This window comes from Brassica napus, chromosome C8 (genome assembly GCF_020379485.1).
Source record: "Brassica napus cultivar Da-Ae chromosome C8, Da-Ae, whole genome shotgun sequence".
NCBI lineage: Eukaryota > Viridiplantae > Streptophyta > Magnoliopsida > Brassicales > Brassicaceae > Brassica > Brassica napus.
The window spans coordinates 44,048,924-44,067,189 of NC_063451.1; the positions used below are offsets into that span (position 1 = coordinate 44,048,924).

Consider the following 18,266-nt stretch of genomic DNA (forward strand, 5'->3'; position numbering starts at 1 on the left):
CATCATCTGAATCGTTACTATCTTAACTAACGGGCCATTTAGTCCATTTGCAAGAGAAGCTAGATATTTATTGGTCCGAGCATAAGACTATACTAGTAAACGAGATTGATAGAGAGAGCAGCGTAACATATGAACCAGAACAAAATCACTTAATAAATCAAAACTTTGGTTAGTTGGAAGGATGACATCAAAAGCAAGCATAAATTACGGTTTAGTATTAACCACAAACTGGCAGTAATACTAAAAGTGGCATTGCAAGCAACAGAGAGATCAAATTTTGGAAAGATCACACGTAAAATGATGAAAGGTGTATTTTCACGGCACAAAGCCATGTCGTCGTTCCTTGACTCTTTATTTTCACTTTGACAAAAAAAAGGCCGAGTTCAACACTACGAAATTTCAAGCGTCGAATTCCCAAAAGCACCCCCCATTGACTTCGATTACTCAAAATGAAAAAGGAAGAAACGAAAGGGTATATTCGTCATTCACAAAAATGTCGCCGCGTGGGTACGACGGCGGTTATACAAATTCATGTGCAACTAATAATCATCATTGACTATTTTTTTTTTTGATAAAAAAACTCACTCCTTTTAATGGCAGCCCCTCTAATCTTTTTATCTTTCCATTCTCAGAGCAAAAAAAAAAACTAAACTTTTCGTCTATTTCAATATTTGTCTGCAAAGCCTCTGACGAATTTGAGATCAGGGAGACAGAGAATGGGAGAATGTAGGCCTCTTGGTTTCTTATTGGGATTACCATTTGCTCTTGTCGCTCTTGTTCTCTCTTTAGTTGGTGCTGTCATCTGGATCATTGGGTAATTAATTCCCCTCCTCCTTTCTTTCTTTACACTTATCTATTACATTACAGGTTTCTGTATTTTATGTAAATTCATTTATATGCTTTATTAAGATTCAGTTATGTTCTTCATCATCATCTACATTCAACCCCAGATCGACTTCTCATAAAAGAAAATAAACAAATTAAATATTCAATTTACTGATATAATTATATAATTTGGCAGGACGGTACTGAGTTGTTTATGCCCATGTTGCTTTTGTTTTGCTGCGCTGGCCAACTTCGCTGTGGATCTCATCAAACTCCCTGTCAAAGTCCTCCGTTGCTTCACCAACTCCATCCCTTGTTAAGACTTTCTTTCTTTTAACTTTGTGCTATTGGTTTTCTTTTAATTTTTTCTTTTTTACTAATTTAGTCCTTTGTGCTCATGTAATTTTCTTTTGTAATAAATAATTTTAAATTCCCTAATATTTACGAAATTAGTTTAGAAAAAGAATTAAAATTTATTAAAATCTCCTGACAGAGCCAATAATTAATTTTGATAAGGAAGTTAAACGGTTTAGAGAAGATTCCTGATCAGTTATTAAGCCCATAACACACAATGTTGCAAGTAGCAACTACTTTTGCGTAGATTATAAAGCCCATTTGGCATAAATGGGCTTTAGCATTTAAAAACTACTGCAGTAGAATACGGTAACGGTAAACACTTATGAACTGAGGTCAGTCCTGATCCAAAGCAAAATCAACAAGTACCCCAGATTTTTGCGCTCAAGAAGATAAAGACAGCTGTGACGGAAAGACACTAGCGTAACAGGCCCGTCACCCAAAACAAACAAATAGTCAGATTACAAGGAAGGATATCTCGAACATTCCACGGAATTCTCCACACTCCGAGAAGAAAGAAAAAAAAAACATGATGGAGTCATCGGTTTTTAAAGAAGACCGACTTCTCTCTGTCTTCACAAGACATAAGAACAAGAACAAGAACAAGAACAGAGCCCCCTTACATCTTACTAGAATCAGGAAAAGTGAAGAAGCGAAAGAGAGAAGAAGAAGAAGGTCGGATGGGAGTGGATTACTACAACGTCCTCCAAGTCGATCGCAACGCCTCCGACAATGATCTCAAGAAAGCTTACAGAAAACTCGCCATGAAATGGCATCCCGACAAGAACCCAAACAACAAAAAGGACGCCGAGGCCAAGTTCAAGCAGATCTCCGAAGCTTACGAGGTATCTTTCTTCTTACTTCTTTCTTTCTGTTCCATTCCATCAGCGCTTTCCAAGAGCTCTCTGTTTCTGATTCTTCTTGATGCTTTTGTAGGTTCTTAGCGATCCCCAGAAGAAAGCTGTATACGATCAGTACGGCGAGGAAGGCTTGAAAGGGAACGTGCCACCTCCAGATGCTGGTGGAGCCACTTACTTCTCTACCGGAGACGGTCCAACGTCCTTCCGGTTCAATCCGAGAAACGCAGACGATATATTCGCTGAGTTCTTTGGCTTCTCCAGACCATTTGGTGGTGGCGGTGGCGGTGGTACAAGATTCTCTAGCAGCATGTTTGGTGATAACATTTTTGCCTCTTTCGGTGAAGGAGGAGGAGGAGCTATGCATCATGGTGGTGGAGCCAGGAAGGCGGCTCCTATCGAAAACAGGCTGCCTTGTAGCCTTGAAGATCTCTACAAAGGAACCACCAAGAAGATGAAGATCTCTAGAGAAATTGCTGACGTCAGCGGGTAAGTGACTGATCAATCAACATACCAAATGAAGTTAACTCCAATAGTCTGATTACTGGATTTTACTTACGTGTGTTTTGCAGCAAGACGATGCCAGTGGAAGAGATTTTAACGATTGATGTGAAGCCAGGGTGGAAGAAAGGCACCAGAATCACATTCCCTGAGAAAGGAAACGAGCAACCCGGAGTGACTCCAGCTGATTTAGTCTTCATCATCGACGAGAAGCGTCACCCGGTTTTCACTCGGGAGGGCAATGACCTCATCGTCACACAGAAGATCTCACTCGCTGAGGCCCTGACAGGCTACACTGTGAACCTGACGACACTCGATGGTCGGAGACTGACAATCCCAGTCACCAACGTGATCCACCCAGAGTACGAGGAAGTGGTTCCAAAGGAAGGAATGCCGTTGCAGAAAGATCAGACAAAGAGAGGAAACTTGAGGATCAAGTTCAACATCAAGTTCCCCACGAGGTTAACCTCAGAGCAGAAGGCAGGAGTAAAGAAGCTTCTCGGATAACTTCTGTCTTGTTTGTAGATCAGAGAGATTGTGATTTAATACTGTTGTATCCTGTTTGGTCGGATCTGTAACATAATAAAATACTCCTAATAAAATTTGTTTGTTGTAATCAAAATGCAACCATTTCTATAGATGCAAGAGTAATGTTGTTTTCAATCACATCCTGATCCTGATCCTGATGTGCAGAGAAGAGCTGCAACACTGAACAGATCTCAGTCCAGAAAGGTTTGCGATCATCTCCCGCAACAAACTCTTGAACAACATTGTCCACTTCTATCAAGCTACAACCTGGCGTTCTCTTCATATTCCCCTTCCTTATCAGCTTCCTCAACCTCGAAACCTCTTCCCATTTCCCCAAATCCGCATATATATTGGAAAGCAGAACATAGTTCCCCATATCCTCAGGCTCCAGCTCAACAAGATGGTCTATTGCCATCAGAGCAACTTCAAGATTGCCTCGCGCTCTGCAAGAGCTCAGCAACGACCCCCAAATCTTCGAGTCAGGTTTCATCGGCATTGTCTTAGTCACTTCAAAGGCTCGTTCCAGTTCTCCTGCTCTTGCCAAGACATCGATCAAACAACCGTAGTGTTCGATCTTGGGCTCTATGAGATAATCCTCCCTCATCATATCAAAATACTTCAAACCTTGCTGCCACAGGCCAACGTGCGAACAAGCTGATAACAGACCAAGAAACGTGATCCCGTTAGGCTTCACCATCGCTCTCTGCAATCCACCAAACGTTTCGATTGCTCCGTCGGCGTTCCCGTGATGTGCATACCCTGAGATCATCGTACTCCACGATATGACATCCTTCCCCTTCATCCGATCAAACAGCTGGATAGCTTGGCTAATCATCCCGCATTTCGAGTACATCTCGATGAGAACGTTGCAGACGCCGGTCTGTCTAAGAAACCCCTTCCGTTCTGCGTAGATATGGATCCACTTCCCGAGCTCCAGAGACCCGAGATGAGCGCAAGAAGGCAAAACAGAGATGAGACTGATCTCGTCAGGGTCGATGCCAGCTAACTGCATTTCGCGGAAAAGCTCCATGGCCTCTCCGTAACATCCAGCCCCCGTGTACCCGGAGATCATCGCTGTCCACGACACGATCGTCTTCTCCGGCATGGAATCAAACAAGGCTTTCGCCTTCTTCATCCTCCCCAGCCGTGCGTGTCCGGAAAGCAGACTGTTCCACGATATAACGTCCCTCTCAGACATTTCATCGAACACCTTATGCGCGTCGTCGAGGCCATCAAACTTCATGTACATATCAATGAGAGCATTCTCCGTCACGACGTGGCAGTTAGGCCCGAATTTGAAGAGGTGACCGTGAACTTGCTTCCCCAAGTAACACGACCCGAGGCTTGCGCATGATTTGAACACGAAAGGGAAAGTGAACCGATCTGGAAACTCGAGGCTATTAGCGAGCATTTGCTTGTAGATTCGGATCACAGAGGGATACAAGGAGTTGTGGGTGTAAGCTCGGATGATGGAGTTGTACAAGAAGACATTGGGGTTGGAGACGTGGTTGAAAAGACGTGTGGCGTACTCTATGTCTCCGATCTTATCGCAGAGATCAACCATTTTGGTGACTATGAAGCTGCTCTGCGATAGGCCGTGTGTGATGACGGAGGCGTGGATTTGTTTCCATTCTGATCGGGTTTTGAATCGATGTAGAAGAGGCGCGAAGTAGTTCTCCACTTCTCTGATCCCATGAAAGGCCATTTCCATAAGCTTGGCTTTGAGTGAAGTAAGTCACGTGATGACTAACGGTACGCACATGACCTAAGCAGCAAGCTAAGATCTGAATTTTGATGGATTTTTTATTATATTTGATGCAAGTAGTTCCTTTTTTTTTTTTTTTTGGTCAAAATGCAAGTAGTTCCAAACGCAACAAATTTTCTGTGTTCAGGACAGAGAGGCGAAATCAAAGAAGGATGCCAGGTAAATAGAAACTTGTGAACCAGTTAATATCATTTAATCAAAACATAAACTCTTGTGCTATTGGATTTTGGATATGTAGGACACCATACACTCGGATTATTGGATTAGTTCCATTGTTAGTGTCTATGTGACGGTCTAATCCAGTAAATACATAACAGAATCCTTTTATAGTTCTCTCTCTGAGATTGAAATATACGAATGGGTATACTATTTATCACATAGGAGATGCATCTTGTCTTCTTTTGATCATTCGACTTTAGCTCAAAAAATATTTAGATTATTATCAAATTTGAAAATAAACAACTCTCTAAGTTTTCATTCTTTAAGGTTCATGAAAATTAGTCTTAAACTCACTACGGTTTATGTCAACATTTCATCAAGAGAGACAACATAGCAGTAATAATAGAGAAAACATCAAAACCAAAAGAAGCTTGGACTTCAGTACTTGACAGGTGCGCCCTGTGTGGGTAAAAGACCAAACCGTTTCTTCAACAAAACTCTCTCCTTTGAATATTTATCATCAGGAGAGAATCGGGCTGCAATAGCACACAACCGTTTCAGTTTCAATGAAAGAATCAAACTTACAAAAAAACACAAAATGGTCTATAAAGAAGCTAGACTCACCTGGATGGGCAGATTCAGTGGCTGTCCCAAGCGGTGATTCCTTCTGCACAAATTGAGTTTAGACTCACGATTAAGCAATTAAGTAAACAAATACAGTGAGCAGAGAAAAACCCAAATGCTAAGGTTAGTTAAGCTTGTGTACAAAAAGAAAGAAGTTAATCAATAACCAAGATCAACTATGTCTGAGAGACTTCGGTAGACTAAGATGAATGAAACAAACTTAAATCTACTAGTTAAAGATTAAAAGCAATTACTAATTAAAGATTAAAAGCAAACAAAATCAAAGCTCGAGATAACTTTTATTTAACCGTTTTATTCTCTTCCAAGGTACTAGTATCGTGGGATGTCTATACAACTACTTGTAAACTAGTACCTTAGTGGTGTAAACTTTCTCGCCCTTCTCGTTGATATAGCACTGAAGATACATTTTCGTCTTCCTTTGATTTCAATGATAATCCCTGTAAAGTAGAATTAACATTATAGCAGAAAGATAACAATCCGATTAAGATTCAGGAAACGAGCAAACCTTGGAGATTTTTGAGACGAGAGTACGATTAGGGTTTTTGAGGGAGGAAGAGGTGCGTGTGTATATAGGTGATCTCGAGTCAACGAAATGGGCTTTAGATATAAACTGTTAAGCCCAACAAGGACACTTTGGGCCGATCTCAATCGGAATCCATCTCGTATCTCTAAAGGTGATTTAAGATACTTCCTTCTCCGGCGAAAAAAGAGACGAGAAAACGATGGGGAAAGCTTCAGAGACAGCGTCGAACGCCTCGAGATTTCTTAAATCAGAAGTCAAATCCGAGAAACCTCCTTTCAGAGTTGCCGTAGATGACACCAAGCCTGTTCTCCAGGATCCGGTACAATATCTCGTTCTCTCATTGAGCTAGAAATGAAGTAATAGGATCAAACTGAATGTTGTTAGATTGTTCGTTTCAAGTATGTCAAGCTTCTTATATTTAGTATGGAATGTGAAAACGTTAAACTGATTCATTTGAAAAATGCAACTCTATGTTGGTCCCAATTAAAAAATGTGTACATGTAATTTTTTCTAAGGAATATACTGATTATATAATTCAATGTACACTTTTGTGTGTTTGGGCTTAGATTGTGCGATCGGACCCAATGGAGACAGAAGAAGCTGTGCTCAGATTGCCCTCCTTCCCCACTCAGAATCTACAATAGCTGCTTTTAAGACCAGACAAGTGCCAGCAGCACCAGAACAGAGTGTATTTTCATTGCATTACTAATCACAATGTAAGCATTGCAAAACTTTTAAAGTTTGGTTTCTTAAGTTATTTTTTTTTTAAAAAGTGGTTATCCTGTAACCTGTGAAAGAGAGACACTTGTGCCATCTGGCAATCAACTCGTAACAAACATTCCTATTTTTTCTTAACTAAAATCTCAAAACATATACAATGTTTGGATTGGTTTGTTATGTTTTCATTAATTAAGATATACAATCATGTTGAAAGAATCATAAATCCATCATTAATTATTAAAGAAAGAAAGGGAAGAGAAGAAGTCTGCATGAAAGAATCAGAGAAAATGACGCTACCATGAAAATTTCATGGGCTTCAGCGAGATTCTCGCTCATTCTGTTCCTCTCTCTCTCTCTCTCTCTCTCTCTCTCTCTCTCTCTTCCTGCTTAGGTTTGGATCTCTCACGTTTAATGTTAAAAGATTTGATATTCTTAGGTGTTTTATGATCCTCTCCCATTTCTAGTTTCTTTAGGCGATGATTTTGAAATCACTGGTTTATGCACAAAACGTTGTTTTTTCAATCCCAAGCTTATAATTTGTGTGTGTAGTAAAGAAAGAGAGAGAGAGTATTAATATGGATTCTACAAAGGGTTGGTTTCAGAAGCGGCAGATGCGTGGAGGGTCCAGATATAAAGGTGGTGGTGGTTCAGGTGGTGGTGGTGGTAGTAATGGCTCTGCCGATGAGCAGCCAAACGTACAAACTGATGAAGAAGCTGTCTCAAACACTACTAAACAGAAAGTTGCAGCTGCTAAACAGTACATTGAGAATCATTACAAAGAGCAGATGAAGATTCTCCAAGAGAGGAAAGAAAGGTTTGTACCAAGAATGTAGACATCCTTCTTTTTTTTTTTTTTTTTTTTTTTGCCATTGCCTGATTTATTTGGTTATTTGATATTAAAACAGGCGAAGCTTGCTAGAGCAGAAGCTGGCAGATGCAGATGTGTCTGAAGAAGATCAAAACAATCTTCTCAAGTTTCTGGAGAAGAAGGAGACAGAGTACATGCGCCTTCAACGCCACAAGCTAGGCGTTGCTGATTTTGATTTGCTTACCATGATTGGCAAAGGTGCTTTTGGAGAGGTAAATGCATGCATCTCTTCCGCCTTCTTGGAAACGTGCATTATGTCTGTTCTTCTTCTTCTTGTTTCTTGTAGGTTAGAGTTTGTAGAGAAAAGACTACAGGTCAAGTTTATGCAATGAAAAAGCTCAAGAAGGCTGAGATGCTTCGCAGAGGCCAGGTGATATGTGACTTCCCCTACCTAATGCTGGTGCCCTTGCATGTGGTGAACTAATCATTCCTCACTATTTCATTTTCTTCTTCAAAGGTTGAGCATGTGAGATCAGAGAGGAACTTACTTGCGGAAGTGGACGGCAACTACATAGTGAAGCTCTACTGTTCATTTCAAGATGATGACCATCTTTACCTTGTGATGGAGTATCTTCCCGGTGGTGATATGATGACTCTCCTGATGCGCAAAGATACTCTGACAGAAGATGAGGCCAAGTTCTATGTCGCCGAGACGATTCTCGCCATCGAGTCCATCCACATGCACAATTACATCCACAGGGATATCAAGCCGGACAACTTGCTGCTCGACAGATATGGGCACCTGAGACTGTCGGATTTCGGATTGTGTAAACCTTTGGACTGCAGCGTCATTGGAGAAAACGAGTTTTTGAACAATTCTAGTGGATCCACGGAGCAAGAGGATGGATCAGCTGCTCCAAAACGCACTCAGCAGGAACAGCTCGAACATTGGCATAGGAACAGGAAGAGGACGCTAGTAAGACTTTAAGATTTTGAATTGAACATTTCTCTCTCTCTCTCTCTCTCTCTCTCTGTGTATGTGTGTATGTTTGATTAACAAATGAAACAACAGGCTTATTCAACAGTTGGGACACCAGATTACATAGCTCCAGAAGTTCTACTGAAGAAAGGCTATGGAATGGAGTGTGACTGGTATATGCAATTGAGGCTCTCTTTTTTTCTTTTCTTTTTTTTATCACCAGATTATGAAGATAGTGCAGTTTAGTTGCTGAATAGAAAAATGCTCTGTAGGTGGTCCCTTGGAGCTATCATGTACGAAATGCTTGTAGGATATCCTCCTTTTTATTCAGATGATGCTATGTCAACCTGTAGAAAGGTAAATTGTTTATGCTCTCATTGAAAAAAAATAAAACCAAAATAAAACAAGACAAAGAATGTGAAGTTTACCTATACCACTTACACTGGACATCAAACTCTTGGTTTGGTTTGCAGATAGTAAACTGGAAAAGTCATTTGAAGTTTCCAGAGGAAGCAGTATTGTCAAGGGAAGCAAAAGATCTTATCAACAGCCTTTTGTGCAGTGTCAGACGTAGGCTTGGTTCCAAAGGTGCTGATGAAATAAAGGTGTCCGTTAATTATACTGTTTTTCTTTAAAAAGTTCCCCCTTTTTTTACAAATATGTAAAAGTTTTATCAGCTTTGAGTATGGATATGTAAAGAGTTCCATCTGTAATCCATCATTTGCATTTGCAGGCTCATCCATGGTTTGAAACTGTTGATTGGGATTCAATATTCGATATGGATGCAGCGTTTGTTCCTGAGGTCAATGACGATTTAGACACTCAGAATTTTGAGAAGTTTGACGAGGTAGTAACTAAATCTTTCATTATCCTTTGGGTTTGATGGAAGCCTAAAAGATTTTTGAGTTAAATCTCATTAATTTTGTATTTGATGATTAATATTTCTTTGTGTGTTATTTGGTAATTTATGCAGTCCGAGTCACAATCTCAGACATCATCCAAGTCTGGCCCATGGAGGAAGGCAAATGCTACTCCCTGCAAAAGACTCAACATTACCTTCATTTTATGTTTACTCAATACCTGTTTTATTTCTGCAGATACTGTCGTCAAAGGACGTAAACTTTGTTGGGTACACTTACAAGAACTTCGAGATCGTTAATGATTACCAAGTTCCTGGAATGGGTACCCACACTTGATCACTGTCTCTTTGTCTATTAAGTTTGAATGTTACTTCTAATGCATGCTTTCTTGCAATTTTGTAGCGGAGTTAAAGAAGAAGAACAAGTCGAAGCGACCACCAATGGTCAAATCACTCTTCGGTACACACCATTTTGTTTGTTTTTTTTGCCTCTTGAAAGCTCAAAAACCTTTGATCATGTTTTACTAATTTTTATGTATTTTAAAACCGTTCCATAGATAGTGGATCATCGGATTCACCGGAAACAACAACGAGATCAGCTAGTGATCGACCCCCTCTTACTCCTACTCCGCCAGTGGCTAAGGGAAGCTTTCTGAAACTTCTACCACCAGAACACGAAGTCAGGTCAAAGCATGAAGCTTGCTAAAAATAGCAAACAATGTTTAATTTGTATTGTTTGGATTTGGGTTGTGTCCTCAATCTTACGAACCGACGATCACTCCTGCTATCTCCAAGACGAACCAAGTCTCATTTATTGGCATGCAAATATTTTTAATTCATTTTACATAATTGTAGTTTTTTTTTCTCAAAAGTCAAGTTGGTGCGGAAGGTGTATAAAACTACGAAATGCTTTTGTTTATACACTGTATATTATTCTTGATCAATAGGTGGAATCATGACTTGTGGATTAGAATTATTACATAGTTTTTGACTCATTTCTTTTTGTTAATAGGTTCATAGTAATTTCGAATTTATGTCATAGCGCGAATGCAAATGGGAGTGATATTTATAGATTTGTTGAGAAGAATGAAGAAGATTAAAGAAAAATTCCATTGGATAGCATAAAAAAATTTTTTTATCACAAAAATAGTTTTCAAAAGTCAAATTGATCCAAATAGGTTTTGTTGGATATTGGTTTGGTTTTCAAATTTTAGACCATCTCCAACCCACCTCTATTTCTATCTCTATATTTTCTCTAAAATAGAGAAATTCTATTATAGAGGTGAAAATGATCCAATGTATGTCTCTGTAATAGAGTGTTATTTTCACCTCTAACTATAGAGGCAAAAAGTAATTTTTCTCTATATTTTCCTGTAAAATAGAGGAACTCTATTATAATGCATACATTGGAGCATTTTCACTTTTATAATAAAGATTTCTATTTTAGAGAAAAATATAGAAGTGTACATTGGAGATGCTCTAATAAAGATATAAAATTCGCTAGGATTAAGTTGTTGGTTATATTATTTTTTACTATTTAAAGAACGGAAATGTCTTTCCATCGTAGAAAAATGCATCAAACTATGATACCACTAAATTCATATAAGGGAACCCGTTTATTACTACGTAACATTTTTTGCGGTTCTAAGAGCAAATGTTCTATCGTACATATTCAACAAGCATGTTGCAACACAATTATATTAGAGAAAAGCTAAACAATAGATTATTCGTCCATCACTCAATAACCTCGCAAGTGAATGATGCTCGTCTTTCTACATTTCTCGCCTCTAAAGTACCAATTCAACTGGATTAATACGAAACATCAGGCCTGTTCTTTTCGCAAACGCTGGCGACTAGCAGCGGCAACTGAAAATTACCCCTTTACCATCGGAAATATAGCGCCGGTGAGACAACCGAAACTTTTTTTTTTCAGTCGCAGCGGCAAAACACAGTAACTAAATCCGACGCTGAAAATATCAGCGGCAGCATCATCCCCTTTTTTCATCGTTGCGGCAAGCCGCGATAAATAAGTTTACTTTCAAGAACCTTCATCTTGACTCCGTCAAAGTGTGATTTTGTTGCCGCGACCGCTAGTCGCAGCGGCAATGAAAAGAACAGACTTATCATCGTTTAGTTGGAGAGCGGTTGCAGCCATATAGCGTCTGTGATACATGGGTGTGCTTTCTGGATATAGCATTTGCCTCGCCCCTTCAACCTTGATATGGTGACCCAACATCTTCATCGTTGACTAGCATTTGACATATATAAGCATATAGTTATAGAAACACATGTGTGATGTGTCTAAACAATACAATAGAAAGAGAGATGATTAAGTTGTGCTGTGATTTACCACAAAAAGCCTGAGGCTGTGCCAAATGCGTAGAGGAGTGGGAAAGGGAGAGAGCAAATGCCCAATGGAGGTAAAAGTGATGCCGAAGATATGGAGGACGAGAGAAAGTGGCCGAGGGTTCATACCACCGAGAAGTGCCATCAATCCCGACGTGCGGAAGCCCCCACTACAGAGATAATCGTAGCAGCCTTGTCGCATCGCCTCTTTTGCTTCGTCCTTTGATGCAACCAGCACTTGGGAAAATGCATCCCCTAATGTGTTAACTGTCGCTGACATTGGCTTCACCAAACAATATTTAATTTTTTTTTTTTATTTAAAAAAATGTTTAGGCTCGTTAGGCATTAGGGATTGGTGTGTGACGTGTACTAACCTTTCGAATATCATTAAAGTTTTTGATGACTTGAGAGACTTGGGTAACATTGGCAAGGTTCTCCAGTGGCTTTAGAAGATGGCGTAAAATAAGAACGTCGGACAATACAACCATCATACCAGAAGCGATTATTGGATGTCGCATGTTGAATGCATCTCCTAACACAATCACTCCTTTCTTCTCACTCAACGTAGCAGACATGCTCTTGGTTGGCACCACTTTCATGCTTGCTCCATCATTGATCCCTTTTATGAATATTTCACGGAGCTGTATAGGTATCTGAAATTATAATGAAAATTACTGTCTATAATTCACACTTTAAATTTTCACTAGTCACATGGTTATTTCAACAGCTCAACTAAAAAGATGATGAATGCATATATTTTGCATGCACAGTTTTCAAATGATAAAATGTGCTTATATACATATCTCTCATCTGTAAGTACTAGTAACACTAACTTAGTTATTTCAATTCTCTCAAACTTGATCACCTATTGAGAATCTAATAAACTTGATGCGTACCTGAGGAGCCATACTTTCCTTAAGGAATGTAGACATTTCACCGTTTGCCATAGAAGGAACACTATCGGCGGGAATTTCGGCAATACAACGAACCTCATCGCTGCTTGTTTGATACATTATGCAGACCATAGGTCTAGAAAGAATTAGATGTAGACTTTTTGGATCATACAGTTGACTATTCCTCGTGATGTAACCCACCATGTACGTGTGCACTTCCTCCTATATAATATATATCAGATATATGATCAGTTGATCATACTTCCTCAAATTTAGAAACTAAAGATGAGTATATCTCTAACGGCGAAGATTTAACTCTACTTTAGAGAAGTATAAAATTCTCACAGTACTATCAACGAGAGACCTACGAAGGTTTGAATAGCATCCGTCACAGACTACGGTGAGAGGTGCAAAAGCCGTTGTTTCTTGGCATGCAGTAGTGTTCTTGTATATCACACCTTTGATCACTCCCTTTTCTTCTATTAAAGACTTCACAGTTCCTTCTTCCACGTGCACACTAAATGGCCAGTAGTGTATAATGTCAGTGAGTTAAGGTTATAATGGATTCAGTCTCCAAATTAGTCGAAAATAAGTTAAATGATAAATATCCATTAAAAAGCCATATTATATTATATATAAAGCCAAATTATATTCTAACTTACTGTCATAATAGGGTTCGAATATCTATTCTTATAAAGAGATCTCACGGTACTATTGTATAAAAGTAAAAATTAACTAAATCGCTATAACTGGATTATCCTACATCTTTTGTAGTTAATTTATCCTATATAAGAAGTATCAGTTTTTGCTTGTAGTGTTAATTTCAACTCATCCCAATACTTCTTATCAGATCAATCTAGAAAAAGCTCGTTAGTTAACCATAGCAAGTGACGAACAAAATACATAGTAGAGTATTTTCATTTTGACTAATCGATATCTCCAAGTATATATACCAAGTCTCAATTAAAGTGTCATACCACTATACTGTAGAACTATAATTAATAAACGAGGATGTGAGAGATAATTAGTACTTAGGAAGAGAAGAAGCCCTTTGGCGCAGTCGTTGGACCAATCGGCCATTGTGAAAAGATCGAGCAGATGGTTCATAAGGAAAGGTGTTGTTTTCCACAGGAAAAGGTAAAACCCCTTCTTTCCCGTCCTTGTAAACGGCCAAGCCCGTGAGTTTTTGCGCATCTATACCCTCCAGACAATCTATACGTACAATATCACACACAAAATATTCATATTGACTATGGGGTCGATTTTCTTACAAATATCAATTAAAAACCACACCAAAATTTGCTTACAACTTCATTTGTAACATTTTTTACCTCTCAAGTTCAACCTAATCAAAGATCTTCTTGTAAAATCTTCTCTTCATTTATATGATATTTACAATTTAGCAAAAAAAAATTTATATACAAATTTGATTATTTTTTTACCAAATCCTAACCAAATTTATTTTATCCACCTAAACTTTTCTTTTTGTCAATTGTCCATTAAAAACTTAAAACCAAATTTTGGTCGATGTAAGAATCATTTTGAATAACAATTATACCCCATTGATAAGGATTGTAGTTTTATGTTTTTTTAATCCATGTATTTGTTTAAGTTACGAATGAAAAAGATTGGTTTCACCAAAAAAAGAGAGTAGATTAAAACATTTTGGAATTGTAAATCCCCCCCGCCGCCACCCCCAATAACTTTGTAGTATCGTTTTCCTTTAGAGATTTTTTTTTAAAATAAATGTATTTTTTGTTAGATAATTTTAAGAACGAGAGGTACATGATTTTGGAAAATAATACTATAAACTATGTTTGTGACAAAAAAATACTATAAACTATGAATTAACATGAACGTTTTTCTAAATTGAAAGTTGAAAAAACTAATTTGGATAAAATGAACATTTTCTAAAGACATTACTTCTATAATATATATATATATAATATATTAATTATTATTTCTATACTAATAGGGCTAAAATTTAATGTAAAGTTTATAAATATTATTATTATTTAGGTCTATATCTTGCACTAAAAGTTCAAATAATATAAATAAAAATAAAAATTTCGAATACATTATTTTGTGAAAAATAAATTAGCTATTATTTTATAGTATTAATAAGTTATATATATATATATTATTAAATAGATTTTATATAAAGCCAGTATCATTTATTAATTCAATTATTATTTTATAAAACTTCTACCCGGAATAATGTACACGTAACAACCTTGCATAAAATTGTTGTTGTGGAACCAATAGCATACTGGTTTTGCTATGAGCTGCAGTCTCCAAGTTCATACAAATGTCGTACGTGTTTCTTTTTTTTTTTTTCTTGAACTTTATGTCGGACTTGTTTCTTGATTCATTTATGTAATTATTTTTTGATAAGTTCATTTCTGTAACCACACCCATCATTTATGTTTCTTGATTCATTTCTGTTCCAAATTTAAGCAAAAAAAAATTCATTTATGTAAAGAAAAAGAGAGAGACCTTGAAGGCCAAGCTTAGAAAGCATGAAGCGTCCTCCTGGCTGCATAACCTCACCCATAATTCTCTCTGGTTCCCTCATGTCCCTCTCAATCACATGCACTCGACGCCCATCCTATGATCCAAACAAGTAGGACCAAATAAAATATTATATTGGAAGTAGATCACTGAAAAAAAACTATGCACGATAACATAGAAAAAAAATTTATAAAAAATAAATATATATATAGAAAATTATAGTTTTCTTGTGTTTTCATAAATAAGAATATAAGACCATGATTAACCCGGAGTTCTCGGAGTAGGGTTCTTAGCGGAAGTTTAGAAACTGTTTCTTAACTTTTAACTAAAAAAAACTAAGAACATGTTCTTAAAGTCCTTATTTAAGAACCAGTTCTTAGTTTTTTTAGTTAAAAGTTAAGAAACAGTTAAAAACCTCATCCTAAGAACTTCGGGTTAATTATGCTCTAAGTGCGACACAGATGCAATATATGGACGTAAAATCATGCATACTTTAGCAAGAGCATAGGCGAGAGCTGAGCCACCAACACCAGCTCCGACGATGATGATGTCAGCAACACCTTCTCTTATCTCCTCTGTGGCCGCCTCGGCCAACTTCAACATCGACTTCTTTTTCCTTTGGTTGTTGAAGTGAAAAATCATCCACGTTAGCACAAAGGCGAGTAGCATCGTCCATAACCAAACGTGCGGCAAATCCATTTTGCTTCAAATGGTTTTCAAGAGAATTGAAAAGAGTTAAAGGTATTTGAGTTCAAGTAAGTGCAAAGGCCAGTTTAAAAGATGGTCCCCTAGGCTATGGTGAGTCACCATCTTAGTATTAATCTTTCATCTCAAGCCAACACGTTTTACTCTTGGTTTGCCACTTGGCAGCCTATTCACTGCCAGTCAGTGTTTTGAGGCTCTGAGCTCGAAGGTTATCCGGTCTCGTCTGTTCAGACATACCTCTATTCATTTCTGTGAAACGGTTGTTTTGGTCCTATGCTGAACTTGAGTATATAAATTATTTCGATATTTGTGTGTATAGCGTGCTACGAGTTTCAATAATAATGGTGGAACCAGAAGAAACATATATAAGAAGGATCAAACCGAGTAAAAACAGTTAATGGATTGGGTGGAAGGAACGGAAAATGACTGTGGGATGAGGAAGTAGAAGTTGGATGTGAACATAACAAAAATACAATACCAATATAATATAATATATTATTTAATTTTTGGCTTTGGTGCTGGTAAAAAGAGAAATTTGGCTGTATAACCATCAAACAAATTATAATGCAATAGCTAACCAAAATCTCGACATCTATACACTATGCCTCTTATATATAATATTGTCATATTGCCCTCACATACAACCGGTTGAAACCTGCAAAAAAAAAATAAAGAAAAGTTAATAATAATAATAATACTCAAAAGTAACGTGTAGCCCTTGAAAATCACACATTCTCTCACATGTGCTTTATTTTGGTAACTTTACAGAAGATGAAGTTTCTTCTTCCCAGATTTTTTCTCGAATTGATTTCTTTTCACGAGAAGAACAATCAATTGTGGTAAAAAAGAGGCAACGATGAAGGCGTAGACGGTGAGAACACACCAACTCTTTCATTTTTTTCCTCCTTCTCTTAACTCACTGATTCTCACAATCATGCTTTTGTTTTCATATTGTTTTCGTTTTTAAATCTTGCAAATGAGATTGAGATTATCGCATCAGAGTTAGATCCATGATAGATATCCACTGGTGAAGAATAACGATGGTGGATCTGTAAAGTGTCGCTGTGTCAAAAAAAAGAGGAGATGGAGACGATCTCTATATGGTGGTAAAGAATAATGAGAGTGCACCAAATGAATGTGTATCAGCATGTCTAAGAAAGAAGAATTGAAGAAGATGAATTCTCCGTCTACACTATATTCGGTAAATGATTAGTATAGTATATATATTCTTTAGGGTAGCTATTTATGTAAGGATACCATACTATTTGAGACGAAATGCTATACTATTCCTTAAAATGTAATAGCATGTCATGTTTTCAAATTCGATAGTTATTTTCACTGTCATTTTGTGTGATTGATTGTAATATGAAATTCATTTTTTTAATGTTGAACAAATTTGATTATTTGGAATATTCATTATTACCAATTCTAGTTTAAAAATCTAAATTCTATTATTTAGAGGAATGGTGGTGAAGTGAGGTTTGCATTAGATTTTGAGATTTGAGTTTATAGTTTAGGGTTTTGGGTTTATATTTGGATTTAGGTTTTTAATAAATTTCGTTCTCAAACTTTGTCATTTGGCAAATGTAAATGGAGTGGACCAGTACTTCTATACTATTTATAGAGGTTTCATATTATGTCGTGTACATTGACAAAATTGACAACATATTATATAGATTATGTTTAGGTTTATACTTTAGTTATTTGGGTTTAGATTTTGTAACTAGGGGTTTGTCTAGGGTTTTAGTATTTAAGTGGGTGAGTAGAGTTTAGTGTTTAGGGTTTATATTTGGATTTAGGGTTTAGTGATTAGGATTTAGGGTTTAGTAATTTCTTTCTCAAACTAGAGTTTAGGGTTTATATGTCATGTCTTCAAATTTGATATTTCTCTTCTATGCTCTTTTATATGATTGTTCGTAATATAAAATTGGTTTCATTCAAATATTTGACAATGTTAGGGTCATGTCTAGTTTAAGAACGTCTTTTTCATCAACGGGTACTTTTATTTCTTCTCGTACTATTTTACATATGATACTCAACTAATATAAATAGAATAAACATTTGTATACTATTTTATACAATGTTCATACTATATATGTATAGTACTTGAAAATATTATAAAAATTATATATTTCAGATTTTGATTTTCTTTTAAATATATATTATAGCTTATATATGAGTTTAAGATTTAATGGCTATGGTTTAGAGTTTAGTAGGGGTTGAGTTTAGAGTTTAGTATGATATTTTCCATCTTTATATAGTATAGTTTAATATCACAAAATATTATA

General features: G+C 37.1%; 6 protein-coding genes across 10 annotated transcripts; 3 read left to right on the top strand and 3 right to left on the bottom strand.

Moving 5' to 3' along the window:
- The first annotated feature begins 557 nt into the window (after positions 1 to 557).
- Positions 558 to 1,265, top strand: LOC106436696 (signaling peptide TAXIMIN 2-like). Its single transcript, XM_013877646.3, has 2 exons — positions 558 to 814; positions 1,022 to 1,265. The coding sequence occupies exons 1-2, from the start codon at positions 717 to 719 to the stop codon at positions 1,143 to 1,145; spliced, it is 222 nt and encodes a 73-aa protein (XP_013733100.1). The 5' UTR covers positions 558 to 716; the 3' UTR covers positions 1,146 to 1,265.
- A 398-nt stretch (positions 1,266 to 1,663) lies between these two features.
- On the top strand, positions 1,664 to 3,159 carry LOC106436699 (dnaJ homolog subfamily B member 13). The gene is made up of 3 exons (XM_013877652.3): positions 1,664 to 2,024; positions 2,116 to 2,525; positions 2,609 to 3,159. The coding sequence occupies exons 1-3, from the start codon at positions 1,860 to 1,862 to the stop codon at positions 3,042 to 3,044; spliced, it is 1,011 nt and encodes a 336-aa protein (XP_013733106.1). The 5' UTR covers positions 1,664 to 1,859; the 3' UTR covers positions 3,045 to 3,159.
- Positions 3,154 to 5,170, bottom strand: LOC106436698 (pentatricopeptide repeat-containing protein At2g20540). The gene has a single exon (XM_013877651.3). It carries the CDS (start codon positions 4,774 to 4,776, stop codon positions 3,154 to 3,156), a length of 1,623 nt encoding a protein of 540 aa, XP_013733105.1. The 5' UTR covers positions 4,777 to 5,170.
- Positions 5,171 to 5,244: 74 nt separating this feature from the next.
- Positions 5,245 to 6,214, bottom strand: LOC106436693 (H/ACA ribonucleoprotein complex subunit 3-like protein). The gene is made up of 4 exons (XM_013877643.3): positions 6,140 to 6,214; positions 5,987 to 6,071; positions 5,614 to 5,656; positions 5,245 to 5,525 (listed from the first exon to the last, which is right to left on the bottom strand). The coding sequence occupies exons 2-4, from the start codon at positions 6,038 to 6,040 to the stop codon at positions 5,428 to 5,430; spliced, it is 195 nt and encodes a 64-aa protein (XP_013733097.1). The 5' UTR covers positions 6,041 to 6,071; positions 6,140 to 6,214; the 3' UTR covers positions 5,245 to 5,427.
- Positions 6,215 to 6,235: 21 nt separating this feature from the next.
- On the top strand, positions 6,236 to 10,502 carry LOC106436694 (serine/threonine-protein kinase tricornered). Of its 3 annotated transcripts, none has more exons than XM_022708903.2 (14): positions 6,236 to 6,476; positions 6,724 to 6,873; positions 7,427 to 7,691; positions 7,783 to 7,957; positions 8,032 to 8,115; positions 8,203 to 8,661; positions 8,758 to 8,837; positions 8,937 to 9,021; positions 9,138 to 9,269; positions 9,398 to 9,511; positions 9,638 to 9,685; positions 9,762 to 9,846; positions 9,927 to 9,983; positions 10,081 to 10,502. In XM_022708903.2, the coding sequence occupies exons 3-14, from the start codon at positions 7,453 to 7,455 to the stop codon at positions 10,227 to 10,229; spliced, it is 1,707 nt and encodes a 568-aa protein (XP_022564624.1). In that variant the 5' UTR covers positions 6,236 to 6,476; positions 6,724 to 6,873; positions 7,427 to 7,452; the 3' UTR covers positions 10,230 to 10,502. The 3 variants fall into 3 exon arrangements, with proteins under 3 accessions (XP_022564624.1, XP_022564626.1, XP_022564625.1); XM_022708905.2 differs by having other exon boundaries at positions 7,468 to 7,691; XM_022708904.2 differs by having other exon boundaries at positions 7,480 to 7,691.
- Positions 10,503 to 11,123: 621 nt separating this feature from the next.
- LOC125574895 (squalene epoxidase 5-like) lies at positions 11,124 to 18,266 on the bottom strand. Of its 3 annotated transcripts, XM_048765110.1 has the most exons (8): positions 15,766 to 18,155; positions 15,259 to 15,370; positions 13,794 to 13,974; positions 13,108 to 13,279; positions 12,766 to 12,984; positions 12,244 to 12,522; positions 11,874 to 12,152; positions 11,124 to 11,771 (listed from the first exon to the last, which is right to left on the bottom strand). In XM_048765110.1, exons 1-8 carry the CDS (start codon positions 15,970 to 15,972, stop codon positions 11,586 to 11,588), a joined length of 1,635 nt encoding a protein of 544 aa, XP_048621067.1. In that variant the 5' UTR covers positions 15,973 to 18,155; the 3' UTR covers positions 11,124 to 11,585. The 3 variants fall into 3 exon arrangements, 2 of the variants coding, with proteins under 2 accessions (XP_048621067.1, XP_048621068.1); XM_048765111.1 differs by lacking the exon at positions 11,124 to 11,771 and having other exon boundaries at positions 11,998 to 12,142; positions 15,766 to 18,255; XR_007327211.1 differs by lacking the exons at positions 11,124 to 11,771; positions 11,874 to 12,152 and having other exon boundaries at positions 13,131 to 13,279; positions 15,766 to 18,266.